At 41.6% G+C, this 25,550-nt stretch overlaps 1 protein-coding gene across 1 annotated transcript in view; it reads left to right on the top strand.

Moving 5' to 3' along the window:
* LOC310870595 (major facilitator superfamily domain-containing protein 8-like) overlaps positions 1–24,986 on the top strand; it is a gene marked incomplete at its 5' end in the record, with an annotated part of 29,626 nt that extends 4,640 nt beyond the window's left edge. Inside the window, 7 exons of the mRNA XM_083781845.1 lie at positions 98–177; positions 8,110–8,380; positions 10,595–10,668; positions 14,532–14,745; positions 22,945–23,067; positions 23,671–23,801; positions 24,877–24,986. Coding sequence (XP_083637971.1) covers positions 98–177; positions 8,110–8,380; positions 10,595–10,668; positions 14,532–14,745; positions 22,945–23,067; positions 23,671–23,801; positions 24,877–24,957 — 974 coding nt within the window. The 3' untranslated portion in view covers positions 24,958–24,986. The remainder of the gene's footprint in view (positions 1–97; positions 178–8,109; positions 8,381–10,594; positions 10,669–14,531; positions 14,746–22,944; positions 23,068–23,670; positions 23,802–24,876) is intronic.
* Positions 24,987–25,550: the final 564 nt, after the last annotated feature.

The raw sequence follows: 25,550 nt of genomic DNA, 5'->3' as shown, positions 1-25,550 counted from the left end.
CAGACCTGCATAATGTATGATGGGACTCTGCTTATAGGTGCATCCATCCTTATGGGTTTTCATTGAATCTCTCCTTTCCTCTGTTGTGTTTGCCCAGGCCCAGCATTCAACCTGTTTCTGCGACTGTGTGATTTCAACCTGGGGCCATTCGTTGTGAACAAGTACACAGCTCCTGGGGTAAAAGATCATCCTTAAACCTGTGGTTTCTCGCACGTCAGGCCCGGTCGTATGCTTATTGATTATTGACCCAATCCACTGAAATATCTGACGTGCAGCTTTGTTTCTGCGCTTGGGTCCCCTGTATCCATTCCAGACATATAGTGGAAGATTTAAGGCCGATTTTTTCGCCGTTAACTTCAAGTCATGATGCAGAGAACCTCTTTGGCATGGAAGTACCTTAGGATCATAGGAAAATATTTATCCAAAGACACAAGCTGCATCACCTTTCATTTCTGAATTATACACCTTTTTCAAAATGTCCGCCACCATTTACAGCAATACAGCACAGCCCGTATCTTTGCTTCTGTTAGAGCTATAATAATAATATTGTTGCCAAAGTATACATTTTTAGGGTCAAGGAATCCAATTAAATAGATTTCAAGAATAAAAAACCCAATCGTTTTCTCGTTACCATGACAACAGGGGTAAAATATGCAAATCTCATTCGAAAAAATACGTTTTAACAGGGTAACTTTACACCCCCTCACCCACTAAAACTTTAATTTAGTTTCCTCTTTGGCATGGAAGTACCTTAGGGTCATAGGAAAATATTTATCCAAAGACACAAGCTGCATCACCTTTCATTTCTGAAATATACACGTTTTTCAAAATGGCCGCCACGATTTACAGCAATACAGCATAGCCCATATCTTTGCTTCTGTTAAAGCTATACTAATAAAATTTATGTCAAATTGTACATTTTTGAGCCAAGTAATCAAATTCAATAGGTTTCAAGGCAAAATAAATAAATACAAATAAAACAATCTCATTACCATAACAGGGGTAAAATATGCCAATTTCATTCGAAAAAATATATGTTTTAATAGGTTAACTTTTCAACCCTCACCCCTAAAACTTTTATTTAGTTTTCCCTTTGGCATGGAATCGCCTTAGGGTAATTGGAAAAGATTTATCCAAAGAGACAGGTTGCATCACCCTTCATTTACGAAATATACACATTTTCAAAATGGCCGCCACCATTTACAACAATACAGCAGATCTAATATCTTTGCTTCGGTTATAAAATTTTGCTCATTTCCACTCATCATACATCATCAGCCAATCAGCTGAGCACATTCCGTGCTCATACATACACACGTACACACAAAGCTGTTCATATAGGAGTGCCGCTCAAAAAAACAATGTTTTTCTCATTACCATCACAATTGTGGTAAAATATGCACATAATTAATCAAATAAGTCTCAACAAGGTGACATTAAATTTACCCCAGCGTTGCACAATACAACGGTTTCCTGCTGAGTACCATGGCCTCAGATTTGGAGATGCTGATCCTCTTCCTATACCAAACACTCGACAACAATCTAATCCAGTGAGAGTTGAAGGTCTCGGACCGAATGTGCCATCAGGACCACATAATCTGTAAAAAGCAGTGAAGCAACCCTTAGCTCCCCGAAGCGTATACCCTCTCCTCCCCGGCTGCGTCTCGAGATCCTGTCCATGAATATCACAAACAGGATAGGTGACAATGCGCAGCCTTGGTGGAGGCCAACCCCCAGTCCCCACCACAAACAAATCTGACTGCCCAACACACGGACACAGCTCTCGCTTTGGGTGTACAGAAATTGAATGGCCCTCAACAAGGACCCCCTCACCCCATATTCCTGCACCCTGCATCCACAAAACACATGTAGACCGGATAACATACTCCCAGGCCTTTTCCAGGATCTGTGCAAGAGTGAAGAGCTGGTCAGTTATTCCATGACAAGGACGGAATCCACCTTGCTCCTCTTGAATCTGAGGTTTGACTATCGGCCAGACCCTCCTTTCCAGTACCTTGGTGTAAACTTTGTCAGGGAGACTGAGCAATGAGATACCTCTAAAATTGGCACACATCCTCTGGTCCCCTTTCTTAAAGAATGGCACAACTACCCCAGTCTGCCACTCTTTAGGCACAGTACCAGACTTCCACGCAATATTGAAAAGATCCATCCATCCATCTTCAACCGCTTATCCGTAGTCGGGTCACAGGGGCAACAGCCCACCAGAGAGCTACAGACTTCCCTCTCCAGAGCAACATTAGTAACTTCCAAGTGTTCCAAGGCCAATGAATGGTTGTGAATGAATGGATCTCCTCCCAGTGGGACTTGCATCGAGGACCTCCCTATAGGGAGACGCCCAAAAGGCATCCTAACCAGATGCCCGAACCACCTAAGATGGCTCCTTTCCAGGCGAATAATCATCGACTCTACTCTGAGTCTCTCGCGTGACTGAACTTCTCACACTATCTGTCCCTATGTTGAAAAGATGTGTCAAGTGTCAACCAATCCCCTCAACACCCAGAGCCTTCAGCATTTCTCGACAGATCTCACCAACCGGGCTTTGCCACTGTGGAGTTGCCTAACTGGCTGCTTCCCGTCAGGCCTGCAACTGCCTGAGTCTCCCGGGATAACATATGCTTCTGCTGTATTACTTCAAATGGTGGTGGCCATTTTTAAACGCATATCGTCACCTTATTAAACTAATTGCCTAAGTCATTTTTTCAAGATTTTCAGGAAACACAAAAAACTGTGCCAAATGTATAATATATTATATTTCTTAATTTATTCAATTCCAAAAAATATGAAAAAATATACCTATTGACATACAAATAATGGTGTATGTCAATCATGTAACATGTAAGGATAGAATGACTTACGCCAATATCTGAACATGCTATTTTAACTTAGGCAATTATAAACCTTATTTAGGCAAAATTACTTCTGCCCTTTTATGTCCAATGTATTTGCATCTAAGTTCATATAAATGTATTTGGAATTAAATAATAACGTTCATTTTCAGGATTCTAATTCAGAAATAGCTGAACAATTATTCAGGATTCCAATAAAAAATAATTGCAATAATTGCAGATCTACGAGCTCAAAACGCGTCACAGTTTGAGCTGTAGATCAGCTATTGTTTTACTATATGCATTGTGGCCCCAAACCTGCCTTATCCAAAAACTAGAGTTATTATTTTAATATGCATTAAAATTAAGATCTCACAACAGATACAACAGAATAATTTGATAATATGCCACATGCAGTTGAATGCAAGTTGCAAATTGCACACTGCCCACAGGTGAAGTGGTTTGCCATTGATTGCAGTTGGTAATAGGCTAGCACTGTAAAGATGATCATAATCTAATATGGTGTGTGTAGTTCTTTAGAGATATAGGGCTCCATTTTTGTCACCGCTAAACCCCTTATCCCTAAACTTCTTTGCCTTTTTTTTTTACTATTTTGCATAACATTTTTTAATAGTTAAAATTAATGGCCAGTCTACAAGCTCACAACGTGTCAATGTAGATTGGCTAGTTGAACTATTCAAAAATGTTTTTCAAAATAGTAAAAAAGGCAAAGGGGTTGAGGGATAAGGGGTTTAGGGATAAGGGGTTTAGGGATAAGGGGTTTAGCGGTGACGGAAATGGAGCCCCTAGTCTCTTAACTTTGATCTCAAAGTGCACATCAATCACAACCTCAGCCTCAACATTATTATTATAATCAGTCTCCTGACCAGGGGTCATCAACATGTGTCTGTAGCCTATTGTTATGTATTATTTACAGTGGAAAATGGTGCAGCAAAAACACTTCTATTCAGAAGGATCTATTTGCTACAAAAGCAAATGATGGCAGTACTGAGCAAATACATTTGCTGAAAAACGATTTCACCGTTGAGAGAAAGTGTTTCCTTCTTTTTTCTTAAGCTTAGGCAGATACAGCCTTTGAGAAAAACAGCAAAGACCCAGAACCTCCATCTGCTCACTGAGCTTAAAGACCCAGAACCTCCATCTGCTCACTGAGCTTAAAGACCCAGAACCTCCATCTGCTCACTGAGTTGGATCTTGGTGGTGTAACAATACATAACTATAATAACTCTCCACAATCCTAATCCGTGGAGACCAGTGATCCGCAGCCTGGGCGTCCACAATCTCCACTTAGAAGCTTGTTTCACCTCTGATCAAAGTTAGTAGCCCTAGCATGGAACTAGGTGTGACGGTGCATTTCTTTAAATCCTGGCATGCTCTTTTTATCGTTATCTAATCACCCATCATGTACGTACATGCACATGATGGTTTTGACTCTTATCTTTCTGTTTCCATTGTCCATTCTCATGCATGACATCACAACTATGCAAGGTCTAAGACTGTCTCTAGGATGTCTCATCAAGATGTCACAAACTATGGAAGCTACCGTACCAAACCAAATAGTTTGGGTTTGATAAGGTAGAACTGGTAGAACTTGATCTCCTCCTGACCTCAAGTAACACTGTCCTCTGAAAAGCAAGCAACCCCTAATAACCGTATGACACGCACACACTCACCTCTGCAACTAAGTGGCCCTTTTCTCATGTTATGTAACGTGTGATGGAAGCACTAACTGTACTGATAAGACCCAATTATTGAAACCACAAATATGGAATCTTTAAAGGAGCATTCAGTGATTTGGGTGATTTGGAAAAAACCCCGGTCCGCCCCGGTAACAAGATGTGCACATGCACACACTACAGTGGGAGGACACGCGACAGGCCAACATAGCAAAAAATTACTTAGGCCATTAGTTTAATAAGGTGACGATATATTTCAGAAATGAAGTGTTCTTATTTGTCTCTTTGAATAATGTCTTTCTTATTGCCCTATAAGGTACTTCCATACCAAAAGTAAAAGTAAATAATGTATTTTTTTTAAATTAAATTTGCATATTTGTCCACCCGCTGTCATGGTAATTAGTGATTTTTTATTTTTTGCATTGAAAACTACTCAATTGAATTCCTTTGTTGAAACCAATATTATAGCTCTAACAGAATTATATGAGCTATGTTGTATTGCTGTAAATGGCGGCAGACATTTTTAAAAATGCATATATTTCAGAAATGAAGAGTGATCTTATTTGTCTCTTTGAATAATTTCTTTGCAATGTTACTTCCATGCCAAATGGAAAACTAAGTACAAGTTTTAGGGTGGTGGGGAGGGGGTGGAGGTTACCCTGTTAAAGCAGGTTTCTTCTAATGAAATGATCATATTTTACACCTGTTGTCATGGTAATGAGAAAACTTATTGGATTTTTTTTGTCTTGAAACCTATTTAATTGGATTCCTTGACCCCATAAATGTACACTTTGACACCAATTTCATAATTTTAGCTCTAACAGAAACAAAGATATGGGCTCTGCTGTATATGGCGGCGGCCATTTTTTAAAACATGTATTTCAGAAATGAAGAGTGATGTCATTTGTCTCTTTGGATAATGTAATTTCTATGACCCTAAGGTACTTCCATGCAAGAGGTAAAACTGAATTAAAGTTTTAGGGGGTGAGGGGGTGGAAAGTTACACTGTTAAAACGTATTTTCTTAATTACATTTGCAAATTTTACCCCTATTGTCATGGTAACGAGAAAACATTTGGGGTTTTTAGACTTGAAATAGATTTATTGTATTCCTTGACCCCAAAAATGTACACTTTGACATAAATATTATTATTATAGCTCTAACAGAAGCAAAGATATGGGCTATGCTGTATTGCTGTAAATGGTGGCGGCCATTTTGAAAAACGTGTATATTTCAGAAATGAAAGGTGATGCAGCTCGTCTCTTTGGATAAATCTTTTCCTATGACCCTAAGGTACTTCCATGCCAAAGGGAAAACTAAATGAAGGTTTTAGCAGGTGAGGGGGTGTAAAGTTACCCTGTTAAAATGTATCTTTTCGAAATGAATTTGCATATTTTACCCCTGTTGTCATGGTAACGAGAAAACTATTGGGTTTTTCATTCTTGAAATCTATTTAATTGGATCCCTTGAACCCTAAAAATGTATACTTTGACAACAATATTATTATTATAGCTCTAAAAGAAGCAAATATATGGGGTCTGGTGTAATAGTGGTTCATTGTCGGCGGCCATTTTGAAAAACGTGTATATTTCAGTAATGAAGGGTGATTCAGCTCGTGTCTTTGGATAAATCTTTTTCTATGACCCTAAGGTACTTCCATGCCAAAGGGTTTCTCTGCATCATGACTTGAAGTCAAATGTGTCTTAAATCTTCCACTAATATCCATTTCCATATCCATTTCCACATATCCATTTTCCATCCTCTCTCTCTTCATATAGCCTGTGGTTTCTGATGAGACATATTTAATATTTTTCTAAAGCACTGTCAGATTAAAGATCAACCACCTATAGGATTGATAATCCTGTGTCTTTTAAAGTTTGATCTTGTTGAAAGTTTATCTCCAAGTAAGGAACAATTGCTCAAATATGATGCGTTGTGGAACTTGTAGATCGTCTCTTTGCAATTTTTGCATTTACAACTGTTCATATTGAATGAACCAGCAAATTATACATTTTTACATTCATGTCTACTTACATTGTGCATTATAAACAAACCTAGACTTCATTATTATGCACAGTATTGCATATATACTTACGTACATATACACACACGTATCATATATACATACCAATATGTATTAATTTATTATTAATTTGTCCTGTATTATAGTGTCACCCGAGCGTTTTTGAAACTTTTTGAAGATATGCGCCTATAATGACATGACCAGAATATGGACACAAGCTAGACAGTGCGTAACAAATCCTTTTCACAGTCTCCACACGTACTGTAGTGTATACATCACAGCTTTTCCAAATGTGTATGACCCATATCTCTGAGCTACAAGTTACATTTTCAGAACCCTCAACAATAATATTTTCATGAAACTTTGTGAACTGTTTGGGCATGGGACGGGAAAGAACTGATTAACCACCTTACGTACTTAAGGCCTAATCATAGTCTGGATTTTCGGTGGTGAGGTGACCACCGCTCCGGTGGTGAGCTGACCACCGGAGCTGAAATAACGTTGAGCGGTGGTGAGTAAAAACAGAGAGAAGGGCTGGAGCGGTGGCGGCTCGTGACGTCATGTTGTAGTTCGGTGGTCACCTAACCACCGTAAATCCAGATATATAATAATTATAGTCTAACTCATGTTTATAATGGCATGTTTTGTATTGCGATTGTGTTCCCCAATGATGATGATAATAATAATAATAATAATAATAATAATAATGCTTTTGTGGTCTTTATGCCTATTGTGCTACTCATTTCCTACAGCTGTGCTGTCCTTTTTGGAGATAACATATACACTTGCAGTTAAACTCAGAGTTAAAGCTGCCACCTGGAACTTATTTCAATGAATAAAACGAAACAAAAATATTATGTTCCCACTCACTTGAAATGCGTATAATGTACTGGTACTGCATGTTTACTTTTCACAATTTACGATACATACGACTGCCGGTATATTTCGTACATTGAGTGTGACAGGTCTCATCAACAAAATGCTTAAAAAAACAATGTTGGTGTTAGAGATTTGCTGGAAAAGGTCCTTTTCTGTCGCAACAGGATCTACACTGAACTAGGGAAATCTACTGGCTAATCTTGTTGTTTTTATTGATAATTGTTTTTTTGTCTTATTGTTTTGTTTTTTTAATTATTATTATTTTATTGTTTTCTATACTCCTTGTTCCTTGCTTGCTTTTCCGGTACCTGTTTTTATCCTGTTCTTATTTCAATATTATGATTCTATTGTGTTATGCTTCTTGTAATCGTCGGCATCATTGAAAATAAGGGTCCTGCCCTCAGTGTATTTCCCTGAAAATACATTCTGGTTGAATTAATCTATACCTTACACGTACATGCAGAGTTAGTTCAGGCAGACAACTCAAATCATATTTCACGCTTTACAGGGAATGAATGAAACGAGACAGAGCCTTGACGCTAAATAGGCTTATAAATATTTATGCTCAATATGTTTACATTCATGCTCAATAAATAATTATATTCATTCAATCCGAGACTTGAGTTCTGAACTACATATCTCTCTCTCCCTTCCCTCGTTGTAGATCTTCATGTGCCTAATGTGGACCCTGCTCCAGTTTGTCATCCTGGGTCTCTACTGGGACCTCCCCCCCATCGGTGCTGCGGAGGGCGGCGGCGGCGTCATGCTGGCGCATCTGAAGGTGGAGGAGGAGGAGGTGCCGCTGGTGGGCTCCGACGAGGAGGCGGTGCACACCTACAGCGCCGTCAACTCGGACGACGAGGAGACCACGTCCACGTCGTCTGAAGCAGAGCCTCCGTCTGCCGCCAAGGTCTTCAAACACCTCGGCTCTAGTGGTGAGCAGAGAGACGGTCAGACACTCAGTCAGGAGGTACATCAGCTCTAGTGGTGAGCAGAGAGACGGTCAGACACTCAGTCAGGTGGTACATCAGCAGTAGTGGTGAGCAGAGAGACGGTCAGACACTCAGTCAGGTGGTACATCAGCAGTAGTGGTGAGCAGAGAGACGGTCAGACACTCAGTCAGGTGGTACATCAGCAGTAGTGGTGAGCAGAGAGACGGTCAGACACTCAGTCAGGTGGTACATCAGCAGTAGTGGTGAGCAGAGAGACGGTCAGACACTCAGTCAGGTGGTACATCAGCAGTAGTGGTGAGCAGAGAGACGGTCAGACACTCAGTCAGGTGGTACATCAGCAGTAGTGGTGAGCAGACAGACGGTCAGACACTCAGGTGGTTTAGTCTAGAGTACCACATGGTTCCCAAACACTGGGTCGGGACCCAGTTGTGGGTCGCGGACAAATAGTTTTTGGTCCCTATACTTTTTTCTTTTAAGTAATTTAAATTTTAATAATTTCATGAAGAAATAAAATAAAATAAAAATAAATTCTATAAATTAGAAAACAAATGTTTAAGAAGTAGTGAAAATAGTCGATCTACACGCTCACATCGCGGCACGATAATGAAGCGACGCGTTGTGAGCTTGTAGATCTGCTATTTTCACTAATTTGGGTCCCCATGATTTAGACTAGAGCAGTGGTTCTCAAAGTGGGGTCCTTCAGGGTCTGTAACGCCGAGGCCCATTTTCCACCGAGGTCGAACCGGTTCAGTTATTTTTTCCTGCCTAATAATTGAACTAGTTCAGAGTTTTTCCACTGAAAATGAATTGGTTCAGAACCCTAAAAGTTGGTTCGGAACTGGAACCCCAAAAAATGGCCGCCAGTTCCATGAAAGCACCAAGGTTCCAAGACTCCAGAACGGAACCTGTTCTGGAACCAAAGTGTATTTTGGTGGAAAAGGGTCCTGAGAGTGGGCCTTGCATTGGGGTCACACAGATCGGAGTGATTAGCCTCATGCATATCAAACTGGGCGTCCTTGAAATTAAAAGGTTTGAGAATGCCTGGTACAGGTGTACGAGATGGAAGAGGTTTTACTAATGCTCATGAGCTGTGATGCACTGTAGTAGAATATTCACTGTTAGTCATTTAACCCACACACACATGCATACACGCACGCACACACAATCTCCAGCTTCGGCATGAATACAAAAATCTATGTAAATGTATTCTTAGGTAACTCCAGTGTTTGTTAGTGTGTGTCCGTCGTATGTCAGATGTGTGTTAGTGAGTGTCAGAGTGTGTCTGTTGTGTGTCAGGGTGTGTATACATATGTAGGCAAGCGTCCTATTGGATTAGTGTCGAGGGAAGTTTGTATCAGATACCAGTAGTGTGTGTGTTCCAATATTGATGAACAAGCACTGGATTGTGTGTGTGTGTGCATGCGTGCGTGCGTGTCAGACCTGTCCTATTGATTCCCACTCTCTTTGAAGGGGAAGAATGGATGACTGCCGTAGTCGACATTGGCGGACGTAATATATACAGAATTCATAATGTAGCAAAACATTCTGCCCATTGATTCTGTCGGCTCTTTGAAGGAGAGCTGGCAACGTACACTCCAGTAGCTCCAATTCAAAGTGGAGAAGAACCTTCCAGCATGCTGGAATGCACATAATAGAGCATTCTAGTGAGTGGCGGAGATAGCCATGAATTATTGATCATGCCTGACGTTTTGAGTGAGGATTAAAAGCCCCTGGCGGATCTGCAGCGACCAGGTCCGTTTCATGCCTTCTTTTTTCACTCCTACTAGCTGGAGTTTTGCTGTACTTACTGCCTTACTGTATGAACTACAGGGTTTCAAAGTGCGGCACATGACCCCTATGAGGGCCGCTAGGGGGAAATTGCAAAGGAGAGAAAAATGAATATATCATAGATGGGTAGATAGATACTGTCGGTAAGTACAGTAGGTAGGTACTGTATCTAGGTAGGTAGATTAGGTAGGAAAGTTTGATTGATTGATTTATTAACAGATTGGAGAATTGTAGTACATTTCAAGCACAACCCAATACAAAACTGTTAACTGTGGAAGCATGGAAGCCTTCTCAATCTCAGCCACTCACTGCCAGTGCTTCTCCACCTGTTCTGGATCACTGGGCCCACTTGAGAATCACTGTACTAAACTCTCTCTCTCTCTCTCCATCTTTCCTCTGGTGTGTTAGAGTTGCTTCGAGAAGAGGTGGTGGTTCTGCTCACGGCCCAGTTCATTACTCTCTTCAACCAGACTGCTCTGGAGGTGAGTGCAGAGTGTGAGTGTGAGTGTGAGTGTGAGTGTGAGTGTGAGTGTGTGTGTGTGTGTGGGGGGGGGGGGGGTCCAAAAACAGTGGTAGAAATACTACTCTTACAAGTCGTTGTTGTTGCCAGGCAGAAACTTCTTATCTCCTATTCTAAATCTTGGTAAATTAATGCCTTTGATCAGACTACAGTGTCACTCAAAAGTACCACATCCACTACAGATCTGCTACTTTCTTTTTATTTGAATGAATTAAGTTTTGGACAAAGGTTTTCAAAATTGGTCAATCATTCAGAGCTTAATTGAATAATGTATATTTTGTAACAATAATATAAATATGCAAATTAACTAGCAACTAAAATTAAAATAATCATTATTGGAGTAAATGTACAGAATTTGCCTCTGAGATGTACTGGAGGAGAACGATTGAAACAATTGGAAACATTTGAAATACTCAAGTACCGGTAGGTATACACTAAGTACCTCAAAATTGAGTCTACTTACCCCCAAGGCCGCTTTAAAGTTGCCACTTTAAAAGAACAACACTGATTAAACAGCTGGCAGAGACTCAGAGGAATACAGTCGAGTCGATATTGTGTTCTTGTTATTGCACGTTACTAATTACTGTAATGGGAACATGATATCCACTCACTGCCTGCATCACATCTACGGTAAATAATGACAACCCTTTCTCCCCTTTAAGCCAATGCTTAAGTGTGAGTCTTAGCTTGGGCCAGGGCCAGTGTGGGCCAGGCAAGTTGTTTTCTTTCTGCAGATTCTGCTGTTTACATGGATTAAAGTTTTCTGTTGCCACGGCAGACTTCAATCATTTGGATTCCATAGAAGTCAGCATGTCTTCTATGCAAGCATTAATGGACCGACAATAGCCTATCTACAAGCTCACAACACATCGACACGTTGTGAGCTTGTAGATTGGCTATTTTTGGTTATTCATTATTTTATGTTTAATGAGTATTTTAATTGGTTAAACGAGTTCAGAAGCATCTTCCAATATCTGGAATATTTAAAACTAAAACAAAGGTTAAAGCCTCTATTTCTTATTCCATGTTTGGCTTTATGTAGAAGAGCAAGATTGACAACAATATGACATCGTTTTACACATTGTGCTAATAGTTTAGTAAAACACAGTGCTAGTATGTGGGGGCTCCTTTCATGCTGTTTCACACATCACAGATTAGGACTTTTCAGTCGTGTTTATTGTGTCGATGGACCATGCCATGAGACTCTCAATCAGTGGCAGGTAGCAGGAATTTACACTGGTCCTGAGGAAAGCTAAGAGAGCGCATATACTGTCACGATTACTGACCTCGACTATGCAGATGATGACATCGCCCTAGCCTCAGACACAGCAGAGAAATAATGGGAACCGCTAGTAGCAGTAGAAAAGGATTGCAGGACAAGGCACTCGGGTGGAGCAGTTGTAAAGTCCCTGGCTTAACCACTGCAGAGTTTGTGGGTTCAAATCCAACGTGGTGCATTCGGCTTTGTCGGGCGTCTATGCAAACTCAATTGGCCCGTGTTCAGGGGAGGGAAGCCAGGCGGGGAGGCTGAAATTGGTCATTGCACATACTCTGTAGTCTTGGCAGGCTCCGCAGGGAGTGTCGTGCGGGGGGAGTATTCCTCCTGGTGGGGGCTCCTCACTGGCAGGTAAATCTGTTGGATCTGTTGTGGGGAGGAATTAATTGGCACAACAACAAGAGGGGGGTAAAATAATTGGCTACTCTAAATTTAAGGGGGAAAAAATAAGGAATAAAAAGAAAAGGAGTGCAGGAAGATTCTCAAGCTTTAATGACATGAAAACCAAAATAATGGCATTTTAACATGGAGGACAGAGACACCTTGAGATAGTCAACGACTTCAAATGTCTGAGTGCCTGGACTGCCTCAATGGAACAGGTTCTGAAAGTCTCTGCGGCACGTGCTTGGAATACCTTTGTATTGAATGAGGAGAGTGTGGAAATCTGGCATATTGGGAGATGACCGCAAGAGGCGGCTGCATGTGGCTGCAGTAGAATCAGTACTGCTGAACGAGGATGAGACATGGACACTCACAGTAGAGCAGGAAAGGGTCCTAGATGGTGTCTAGTCTGTCTACACAAGAGGCAGCTTGATGTACAAGTAGGCTACACTACGCCAGTATGTCTCAGGGACTAACGCTCAGTCCAACCCTTGATGCTGAGTGGCAAGCACTTTTATAGTCCTTTGGTATGACTCTGCCGGGGGATTGAACCCTGACCTTTCAACCCTCAGAGCAGACACACTAACCACAAGGCCTCTGAGCTGGTCGATATTCAATCAATAAAGGTCTATCAGTTCATCTTGGCTTGTGAGGATATTTTAATGTTGAAATAGTATATAAGTTTCAGTCATAGATTAAAAGATACTTTTACTGCAGAGGTGGGGAAACGTGTGTTTATGATTATATCAGACAAAGACATTCATTTATTTATTTCGATAGCACTTTCCTCTGCAGATATTCAGACTTTATTATTAACATCATGATTCATTATTCTGTGCATTATCCTCATTAGCAGTCTATAATAACTAATCAGACTTGGCTGGTGACGGTGGTCCATTAGAACTGTCAAGCGTTGTAGATCACATACCCCAAAAGATTTCCCACCCCTGTTTTTACCACCCCTATGTCCCTCCCTCCCCATCTCTCTCTCGCTCCTTAATTTGGGGATTTAGTATAGTGTGAGAGGTGTGGCCCCGTAAAATGTGTTATCTTGTGCCAGAGCCTAAGTCCCTAAAACACCTCCATTACCCCTTACATTATGCATAGGTGGGCGTTACAATGATTACACCAATCACCGTGCCACCTGCCATTGCCTTTAAGAGATCCATTCTCCATTTAAAGGTATATTCAGTGATTTCACTCAAAAAACCTTAGGTTTCGTTTTTGGCTGTGGGACCCAGCCTTTCGTCCAATCAGGATAGAGAGTCAAAAACGAAACCTAAGGTTTTTTGACCCTCAGGGGTTAACTGGGGACAGGAAGGAACTCCTTATATCGCCAGCACACTCTATAGTAGGGAGGATTATCACAACAAAACAAAAAAATAAGTGATATTTGAATTAAGTGAAATCACTGAATATACCTTTAACATTATGCCCAGTGATTTACACAGGAAGAGCGACACACGTTGCTGCCTTGAAATATAGCATATTTATATTTGATACAGAGGCCGGGTTGTTTTGTGCCCAGTAGCTCCAACACAGCCTCGTGCAAATCTAATAACTTCTTTGACTAGACAATTAAACACAATAAGCACAAGGAATTGCCACTGCTGATTATAGTAAAATTCCAATCACAGAGATTTGTGGAGAATTAAGACAGAACGAGACCTCTGAGCTGTTGTGCAACATTACATGACTCAAGCCGAGGCATCTCCAACTCGGGTCTCACCGTCTCAGAGGAGCGCATTAAGGAGTGCATTCTTTTATCAAACAGAATTCGCATTACGGGTGGTTTGAAGAGGCACTTTCCATTGTCCTAAACCTGTGGCTAAAGATAGCAAATATAGGGCATCAACACGCCTACAGACACACCTCCACCCGCAAATATAGGAGTTGGCAAAATGAATAGTGGGTTGTGGCCGCAAGATAACGTTTACGCATATAGTGGAAGCTCCTAAATGCGTAATTCTCGGAAAATGTTTATTACTGGCATGGCATATGGCATAAGATGGAGAGCCCCAAAAGTTAAAATTTGAAGAGAAGAGGTTTCTGCCTGACGGCAACGATATGGAAAGGTATACGGCGTATATAGTATAAATTGCTGAGTTTAGTTAAAAGATGCCTGCAAATAATATTCCTTGCTCTGTCTCTCCCCCTCTCTCTCTCAGACCATGGTGACTCCTATGACTCAGCGTTACTTCAGCTGGGGGGAGCTGGGGAACAGTGTGATGTACGGCCTGTGTGGCGTAGAGGTGATCCTGGGCTTCTTCTTCGTGCGCTGGCTGAGCAGCCGCGTGGCGGACCGCGCCGTGCTCGCCGCCGGCCTGCTCATCTGCTGCGTGGCGTGTGTCTGGTGCCTCATCTTCCTCACGGACCCCCGAGGTGACTTGTTCATTAACTCCCAACTACTTGTTAACTCCCAACTACTTAATGTCGGTCCGTGTGGCTACAAATTATACATGAATTGGTCCTCACTAATGGTCATTATGCTATGCCACCATTTCTGTCTCACTCTGTATCTCATTGGTGAGCTGGGGACAGCTCAGGAACCAATGACATCATTGCATGATGTCATGTCTTAGAAGTTAGTTTAGCATGCTGAAATAGAAGCCATTGTTCTAACATAAAACTACAAATCTTTGTTCTTGTTTCTGCACTGTCCACAGCCTGCGACACAGAAATGAGCATTAGTGACAGCCAATTATATGAAGATACTCAAGATAGGTTGAAAATGGGTCAAGAAATAAAACAAATCTGTACACCATTTTCTGAGAAATAATTATTTGGGAGCAGAAAATGGTGTGCGAATCTTTTTCACTTCTTGATTTGTGACATACTTGTGCGTGTTCTTTTTGGCTGTCTTTTTGGCTGTTCGTTCAGCCTCCTCTACCACTTGAGGTTGAAAATGGGTGACTGCAGATTGTGTGCGTGCTTGCGTGCATGCCTGCGTGCATGCTTGCCTGCGCGAGTGCGCATGCTTGTGTGGTACTACTGGGGAGTCATATAAGGTTACGCTCTTGTTGAATTGAGTGTCTCCTGCAAATTATGTCATTGAACAGCAGGAGGCAATAAAGCTGCCAAACATGATCTCATGTTTATGTTCGCGTGTGTGTTATATTACCATCACGATTATGAGTGACAGGCACTGGACAGGAGGCGTTCGTTGAGTGGTCCGTTTCTGGGGAGAAACTTGATACAATGTGAAATAATTACTGGAAGTAATCTAATTACAGTGAAATGGTAACTGATTACAGGTGCCTTTGAAACATGTACTGTTATAATATGCTTGCTTCACTACTCGGAACATTGTTAAAATTGCATTTTTGTGGTGGGAATGTTGGAAATTGGAATGCTTGCTGCTTATAGTTTAACCAAATGGACCTGGGTCCATTTTACTGTGCAGGCAAACATTTACACAAACATTGTGGTTGTAGATCACAATGATAATCCATCTGTCAAGTGGAATCCTCATATGTCCAAAACGGTTACTTTTCAGGATTCAAATACAAATATGGCAAAAGTAGCAGATCTACATGCTCAATTTACAATTTTACAATTTAGGCATTTAGCAGACGCTCTTAATCCAGAGCGACTTACATTAAGCAAGAACAAAAGCATGGGAATACATCACATAAAAGCATTTATCATGAAACATGCGTAAGCTAAGAAAGTAACAGTGGAATATCTATATAATGAAACTATACATACACTATACGTATAAACTATACATATTTACTACTATGCTATACATATGTACTATGGCGTGCTACTGTATGACTATATACAATGCAATTATAGTGCTGTCTACATAACATGCTATAAGTGTCGTCTGTGTCAAATGCTATCTAAGTCAACAGAAATGCTATCTAAGGGGGTAGGGTAAGTGCTATGGGCCATGATGGAGTCTGAAAAGGTGGGTTTTCAGGCTACGGCGGAAGATTGGGAGTGATGCTGCAGTTCTGACTGCAATGGGAAGTGCATTCCACAGTTTTGGAGCCAGAAGGGAGAAGAGTTTGGGACGTGTGGAGCGTTGTCCCGGCGTTTTTAGTGAGGGTATTTCCAGCTTCCCTGCGTTGGCTGTGCGCGGGAGGGTTTGTAGGGTTCAATCATACTTGCAAGATATGGGGGAGCCATACCTTTGGTTGCTTTGAATGCCAGCATCAGAGTTTTGTATTCTGTGCGGGCAGCGACCGGGAGCCAGTGGAGGGAGCGGAGCAGGGGGAAGACATGTGAGAATTTTGGCTGGTTGAAGACCAAGCGAGCTGCGGCATTTTGGATCAGCTGGAGAGGCTTAAGTGCACATGCTGGTAGGCCAGTAAGGAGCTTGAGCTAGTGGATCTGCTGCTCCTTTTGTTGCGTTTGTGTGACGCTGTAGTTTGATCAAATACGGCGTTAATTTACGTGAGATCAGAGGTTTCTGCTCGACAGCAATGATATGTAAATACCAGGAATCTGTGTGTGTCCATCTGTATGTACTTCGTGCAATTGACACATTTGAGATGTACAGTATTGCTGAGGACCCAAGGAAGTCGGAAGAGCAATACATGGACCACAATGGGAATAAGCTCTTTGAGCTTCATTGTGCTTTTATCCTTTTTTACAGATGTACAGTTATATTTATTTCCATGTATTTGTTTTAGACCTGAGTCCGATTCTGAGGCCGATTCAAAAAATAAATAAATATCTAAATCCTGACCTAAGTTTTCTGAAAATCAAACTTATGTTGCTATAAACTGTAGCCTGCATAGCAACAACTATACCCCAAAAGGGGTTCCCATCTGAAAGGTAAAAATAACCCAAAAGGGCTTCCAGAAGTTCCCGTCCTATGTATGGGTTAATAAAGATGTCAAATCAAAAAGACAAAGAGATGGAGTCATTGCTGTTTTAACTGACAGTTAAAGTGGGCACTGGGTAGATGGTGTGAATGTATGCATGTTGTGCTTGGGTGATGGCTGATGGGTGACCAAACATGGATTGGAAAATGGATAGCAGATGCATTTTTTAGGGCTGTCAATCGATTAAAAGATTTAATCCGATTAATCGCATGATTGTCCATAGTTAACTGTGATTAATCGCAAATTAATCGCATATTTTGTATACGTTCTAAATATACCTTAAATCAGTGGTTTTCAAGATTTTTCATATCAAGGCCCATTATTTATTCTGCATTTGAGCCACGGACCACCATTTGATGACATTTAGCCTTCCAGACCCAAACTAAAGAACTGTATTGATGTTGGCCAATGGTACCATTACGAGAGATAACAGGCCATGTTGATCAAAATAACATGTTTTCAAAGTTTTATAATTGTGTAGACTCACTGGGAGAGAGAGAGAGGGGGAGAGAGGCGGGGCTCACTGACTGCCTGCATTCACATGCATGCGTCTCTCAACCATTCTGTCAAACTTCACAGTGCGTTAATCGCGCATAAAAAAAAATGAGTGCCGTTAAAAGGATTGTGAGTTAACTAGTTAATAGTGGGGGCTTCCGGTATGCAGACGTAGAGGGAGGACGTGCCTCGTAGCTCGCTGCATTATTATTCCCATTTAACGTATTTTTTCTTGTTTTAAATCGCTCTTTCTGATGTGAGTCAGCCGTGTTATGTCCTTGGAGCAGTTTTGGCCAGATTCGTTTGAAAAGATGAGTACTATAACAACTAGATTGCAAGACAATGTCTGCGACATCAGAAAGCAAAGAAGGTGGAATACTCTACACTACACAATGGGGTGCTTCGCATAAAACACAATGGCAAGGTAACATTATGTAACACCCCAGAGAAGGCGACTGAGTTTCTCCGCTCCATGTAGCCTAGAGCTCTAGTCCAATGCACACTATTTTATTTTGTATTTTTTGTATTGGGGACAGATGCCTCTAAGCTAAAACAAGATATTTTATGAGGCAACAGAGCCTTATTTTTTTTTCTTTTATTATGATAAATGGGAAATGTATTTTTATTTTTTATGTGAATATTGAAGCGAGCTACAGCTCGGGATAGTTAGCACAACAAACTGGTGCTTTTTGCCCTGTGGGGTTTTATTTTCTCTCTGCTTCTCACTAAGGAAGCTCTGCATCAGGTTTATTTTTTCTGGTGGATGGTTAGTTTTTCTAGACCCAATTTTATATGGGTAGCAGCTAGCGTTAAGAGCACTTTTACTTTTTTCTCAGCTGTTTTAGATTATAGCTTTGTGTGTTTGTTTTTTTGTGTGTTGCTCACTCAGCATGTGGATTGGACACGTTTTTGTTTCACTTTTGGCCAACCCGTACGCCTACTATTTGGACACTCAAAGAGACTGTGGTGCCATATTGATGTTTATATTGTTTCATTGCCAAGGGGACCTTTTTCCTTTATTTTTCATTATTTATTTTGCCATGACGGATGTCATTAAATAATCTTAAAATATGTTCTTGGAATGTCAGGGGCTTGCATAAACCGGTTAAGCGGAGAACAGTGCTGTCCAATCAAAAAAGAAAATGTTCATGTTGCTTTTTTACAAGAGACATATTTGGAGGAAAGCAAGGATTTGCTTAAACTTAAACATACCTGGATTGGCGATGTCTTTATGACATCCTATGCCTCTAATACTAGAGGGGTTGCTATTTTAGTTAATAAGAACATTTCATTCAGATCCACACATGTTATAAAAGATAGGGAGGGTAGATATGTTATTGTAAGGGGTATTTTGTTTGGTAAATCTGTGACTTTTATGAATATTTATTGCCCCCCTGGATATCCCACAAATTTTCTAACTAAAGTATTTTCAGAGTTTGTGGAATTGAGTGCAGACTACCAATACATCGGGGGGGATTTTAACGTGATTATGAGCCCTCTTTTGGATAAATGCCCCCCCTCTGTAGGTCCACCTAGTAGCCGGGCTAAAACACTTGAGTCGATATGCAATGATATTGACTTTGCTGATGTTTGGAGGACATTTAACACTTCTTCTAAAGCATATACATTCTTCAGCAATCCCCACAAGTGTCACTCAAGACTTGATTATTTTTTTGCACCCAAACGCCTGCTTAACTCTGTAACATCATGCAAAATTGGCAGTATAGTTGTGAGTGACCATGCACCGATTTATTTAGAAATCTCCTTCCGTGAGATAAATAGATTTTCCAGATCCTGGAGACTCAATTCCACACTCTTGAACAATGATGTTTTTACTTCTCATTTTATTTCTCAATTTAAGGTTTTTTATGAGGTAAATGCTGGGTCTGCATCTAACCCAACCATTTTATGGGAAACATGCAAAGCCTTCTCTAGGGGTTTAATCATATCTTTCACGGCCAGTAGGCGGCGGCAGAGGATAGCACAACAAACACAGTTGGAAGACAGGCTATTAGAGGCAGAGCACAGCTATCTGACAGACCACACTGCTGACAAGCTAAAGGAAGTGACCGCTGCTCGTGTTGCTCTCGAATCCATGCTGTCCTTGCAATCAGATAAGAGTCTTAAATTTGCCAAACAACGCATATATGAATCGGGGGATAAACCTGGTAAATATTTGGCCCATTTGGCTAAAAAGAGGGAGAATTCACAGACTATTGTTTCAATTAAGGATTCTAGTGGCAATATTACCTATGAGACTCAAATTATTAATGATGTGTTTGCTGCCTTTTATAAAAAATTATACACTACAGAACAGAGTGATGACGCCCCCCAAAAAATGCAAGATTTCTTCTCCAGCATTGACCTGCCGGTGATCTCAGATGAGCAGAGGACTATTTTAAATGCCCCCATCACGAAAGAGGAGATCCGTAATGCCCTCACAAAACTTCAATCTGGTAAATCCCCAGGCCCTGATGGCTTTGGAAGTGAATTTTTAAAGAAATTTCAAGATCTATTTACTGATCCCTATTTAGCCATGATAAACCACTCATTTGAAACAGGGTCCCTTCCCCAATCTCTGAGGGAGGCCAATATCACACTAATCCTTAAAAAGGGGAAATGCTCTGAAGAGTGTGCCTCTTATAGGCCGATTGCATTACTGAATTCCGATTTAAAGTTGCTTTCTAAAATATTGGCATTACGTCTCGAACGGTTTCTTCCTGATATCATACATTTCGCCCAGACAGGTTTCATTAAGGGCCGAAACTCCTCTGACAATGTACGGAGGCTTCTTAATATTATCCAGTACATGCATAGTCGTAAGGGGACCGGTCTGGTGCTCTCCCTCGACAGTGAAAAAGCCTTTGATAGAATAGAATGGCCATATCTCTTCCATACGATGAGTATTTTCGGTATGGGTGACACATTTATTAAATGGGTTAAAGTTCTGTATAATGGCCCCCAGGCAGCAGTTCTTACAAATGGTCTTAGGTCTAAAAACTTCTCTTTACAACGCTCTAACAGGCAGGGTTGCCCATTGAGTCCTTTGCTATTTGCCGTCGCCATAGAGCCGTTTGCCCAGTTCATACGTCAATCACCTGCTATTTCTGGGGTTATGGTTGAGGAGAGGGAGCATAAGATAAATGTATATGCTGATGATGTCCTTTTGTTCCTAACTAAACCAGATACCTCTGTTCCCGGTGTCATGGACGCTATTACTAAATTTGGATCCTTCTCAGGATTTAAGATAAACTACTCCAAATCAGAGGCCATGCCACTGGGTATCCTCCAAACTGTTCCGAGCGCCCCTGATCCGTTCCCATTTCGCTGGTCCCCCACTGGCTTTGTTTATTTGGGTGTACATATAACTCCCCTGTTTGAACAAATGTACACTGCCAACTTTACTCCACTGCTAGATGTCATAAAGTCTGACCTTGATCGATGGGCTTCACTGCCACTGTCTTGGTTGGGTAGAGTGGCACTTATTAAAATGAACATACTACCAAGGTTATTATATCCACTCCAGATGGTCCCTATTTTCCTCTCATGTAAGGTGGTCAAGGTTATTGAGGGCTGGTTAAGCTCGTTTATCTGGAGCAAGAGAAGGCCCAGGTTGAAGCTAGCAAAGTTACAACTGTCTGTCTCTGAAGGAGGGCTGGACCTCCCCAATATAAAATGGTATCAAACAGCTGCACAACTACGATTTGTAGCAGCATGGTTAGAGGAAGATCAACCTTCAATTTGGCTAGATATTGAAACTGCACAGTGTGATTGTCCTCTCCGGAATCTCTTGTTTCTCAGAGATCCTACAACAGCAAAGAAATATTGTAAAAACCCAATTGTTTCCAACACACTAAAGGCATGGAAGGTGGCAAGGCTTTTGGAGGGTCGAGCCAAAGTAACATCACCTCTTACCTCAATTCAGGGGAACCCAGACTTTCCTCCTGGCCTTACTGACCTTGGGTTTAATTATTGGAGAGATAGCGGTATAACAACGTTAGAAAATCTTTTTACCGGTCCTACACTTATGTCATTTGATCAAATACAACAAAAATATGACCTACATCGCAGTCATTTTTTCAGATTTTTACAGGTGAGGGATTTCATTCTCAGACGCACAACACTATCAACTAATTCAACTACCTCTCCAATTGAGAGAGTGCTGACAATGGGTTTTACAAAAGGGTTTATAAGTATTCTGTATGGCATATTGAGATCCAAAACAACTGTTGACACACAAGATGCTAAGAGGAAATGGGAAAGTGATCTTGAGGTTGAAATTTCAGACGAGGTTTGGTGGGAAATATTTGAAAATGCCAAAAAACTTTCTGTGTGTAATAGAGCTTGGTCGATTCAGCTAAGAACCATACACCGATTACAGATCTCACCTAGCCTTCGCCATAAAATGAATCCTACTCTATCTCCTCTCTGTCTTAAGTGTAAAACTGAAGAGGGAAATTATATTCACTGTATATGGTCATGTCATAAGATTAAACGATACTGGTTGGGTATCGTGCAGCAGTTGAATGAGATCTTTAATATAGAGTTTGAACTTGACCCTATGTGTTTGATTCTTGGGCTGCCTGATGACAAGATTGTTGACAAGTTCCATACACGTCTGTTTAATCTCTTAACTTATGCTGCTAGGAAAAATATTCTGTTGTCTTGGATTAATGAGAAACCACCAACAAAAAAAGACTGGCACAAAATAATCATGCAGTGCATGCCGTTGGAATTCCTAACCTGCATGCTACGCTCCACCACAGATACCTTCTATAAAATATGGGACCCATATTTGAGATTTGTTGGCCCTCAGTTAGCTACCACCTTGACCATAGGGTTCCTGGACAGAAGCGATGCCACTAACCTTGATTGATAAAGTTATTGATATTGTTATGTACAGTATGTATGTATGTATTTATGTATGTATGTATAATGCATATCTTTTATTTTCTCTGGAGTTAACCCATCTAAACTTTCAAGCACCAAACTGCGAATGTGTCCATATTTGTATATTGTTTTTGCACTTTTGTTTTTTATTGGTATAAGTGTATAATTGTGTCCTGTGTTCCACAACGCGCCTGAGTTGAGCTGTCTGTTTTTGTTTGTTTGTTTTTGTTTTTCCTGTCTTGTCTTTGTCATAAAATGTAAAAATCAATAAAAATATTATTGAAAAAAAAAACTAGTTAATAGTGCGTTAACTTTGACAGCCCTAGCATTTTTATATCAGTCTTCCTGGTTCCTCCTTCAGGTGGCTATACGTGGGAGCTGACGGCCTTCATCGTGGGTGTGTTTCTGCAGCTGCTGGGCCTCCCGTTCGTGGCCGTGTCGCAGGTGTCCCTCTTCTCCAAGGTCACGGCAGAGAAAACGCAAGGTGGGGTACACTTAACTTTTGTGTGTGTGTGTGTGTGTGTGTGTGTGTGTGTGTGTGTGCACGTGTGTGTGCGCGCGCGACGTTAAACTGCTCCGTTGTAACTACCACCGTTAATGTAGTGGGTGCAGATTTAAGATGCATTTGCAACCTCTGGACTGTGTGCTTCAACACGATTGAAAGCTTGCATACAAAAGGTGCTGCTCACCGATGGAGTATACTGACTCTGCCTGGCGGCCCCTCCCGTGAGTATACCTACAGGCTGGGAAGAGAGGCGTCGGACCTGGCCTTCTACAGATGTGTCTGTCCGCTGTCAGAACAACAGTGGGTGGATTTTGGGCCCATGGGATCAGCTACGATATATACGGAGAGCTATTTGACAGTGGGCGGCAATGCTGGAGTGGACTGGGAACTTTGTTTCCTTTGGTGGAAATGCCCGCGGACTGGTTGTTGGAGGGGGTTTCGAACTTAGGATGCCTACGCTACTCATTGCTTGTTGTATCGTGACGTATGTCTGTCCTTGTATGCAATTTCCTTTGTGTGGACATAAATACTGTACATTGTGTGTGTGTGTGTGTGTGTGTGTGTGTGTGTGTGTGTGTCCAGGCTTCAGTCAAGGTGTGCGTCGGTCAGTGGGAGGCTTGGCCACCATCCTGGGTCCTCTATGGGCCGGAGGTCTGACCAACAACATGTATATTATGCTGGGCATGATGTTGGCCCTGCTCACCATGATCACAGTAAGTAGAAGAAACAAACACAGCTTTCTAATAGCCAACATGTTAACATAATGCGTTTAAAAGGACAGTTAAGTATTATTTTTATTACTTGCTCAAGCAGAGCGCGCAAATCCTGCGATCGGCTGCGTATGTCGGTGTTGTCCACCGTATGTTGGTGTTGTCCACTGGCCAATAAGGAACCACCATTCTTGATGACATAACTAAGGTACTATGGTGATCGGCTGGGTATATGTGTATATGTATGTCGGGGTAAGAATGGTGGTCCATTATTGGCTGTTGATTATTGCTGTTCATGGTGACGTAACTAAGGTTCATTTCAAGGTTGGTATAAGGTCAATAACGGGTCTAAAGGATTTAGGACAGCAGGTGTAATAGACATTAGTTAGTAGCAGTTCTTGCACACTCTGCCTGCGCACAAGTAGGCCATGTATGCAAGGCGCAAGTTGGCACCTCGACAGAGTGCATTTCTAGTTATGATTGCTTTTGTTGTTTTCAAGGAACGGGCCTTTCTGGCACCAGCAATACATATCTACATCCATTACATTGTGAATAGTGAACTGGAAACACTGTCGCGTGGAAACCTCACGTGTCCAAAACTGTTACTTCAGGATTCAGGATGTTGTCAGGATTCAAATTAAAAAACGGCAAAAGTAGTACAAGCTCAAAGCGTGTCACCTCAATATTCTGCTACTTTTGATGCTTTTAGTTTTGTGTGACGCTGTAGTATGATGAGGCATTCATTTAACGAACAAAAACACAAAAAGTTAGAATATATACGGAGTTAAGTGCTTTCTTGACGATATGAAGGTGTCATGTGTGTTTCCGGTTCAAACCATGGCGCCTAGCCAATCAAACAAAGCTTTATATCCACCCACACATCTAAAAATTTAACTTTTTAAAGATCTCCTGCGTTTCTGAACTTTTCTCCGCACTGAAAGGAAAGACCTGACAGTCAAACATACGATGACGTGAGCCGACCGACCCGGAGCATTTAGGGGTCCAGTTTCTCCAGAGCCCGCAGGGTGGCATAATGTGCAAATGACTCCCACACACGTGATGCTATTTTGGTTCGCAGGTGATGACAGCGCTGTCGTACAATCGTCTGATCAAACCCAGACCGGTGCAGAGCGCCCAGAACTCAGACAGCGGAGGGTAGAGCCACCGGCTGGCTGGCTGTGGTCCCACACACCTGATGGCACTCGCCATGTCCCTTCAAGAGACGAGCACATTATGTTTTTGTTCAAAACTTTTTTTTGTTTTGTTTTGTTGCAATGGTTAAAGTTGTATATTCCAATAGTATTCATGGCCGTAGAACAGTGGTGGTAACGTGGTAACACTCTAAAGAGTGTACAAATGGAACCAAATGGACCTGTAACGGTCCATTTGGCACCACCTCAAAGAATCTTGAGGGTCCCTGGACCCCACTTTGAGAACCACTGCCATAGAGTGTTTGTTCAGTGACAGTGGTCTCCCCATCTTTCCAGCTCTTTAAGTAACCTTGAAGCCTATCTCCTGTTTCTGTAGTGTGATGTAGCTTGATGTCCCCCAGCCATGATGAACAAGTACACCCAGACAGTGGACATGACCACCAGGGAGGGATTTCATACCCTTGATGCTGAGTGCCAAACAGGGAGTCACTCAGTCCCTTTTGTATAGTCTGTATGACCCGGCCCGGTGGATTGAACCCTGATCTCCCAGTTTCAGGGCACTCTAGTCTAACCACAAGGCCACTGAGCTCTTTAGAAAACA

The sequence above is a fragment of the Protomyctophum parallelum genome, assembly GCF_964188405.1.
Source record: "Protomyctophum parallelum genome assembly, chromosome: 14".
NCBI lineage: Eukaryota > Metazoa > Chordata > Actinopteri > Myctophiformes > Myctophidae > Protomyctophum > Protomyctophum parallelum.
Note: the sequence above shows the minus strand (reverse complement) of the source record. Positions and strands in the feature narration are given on the sequence as shown.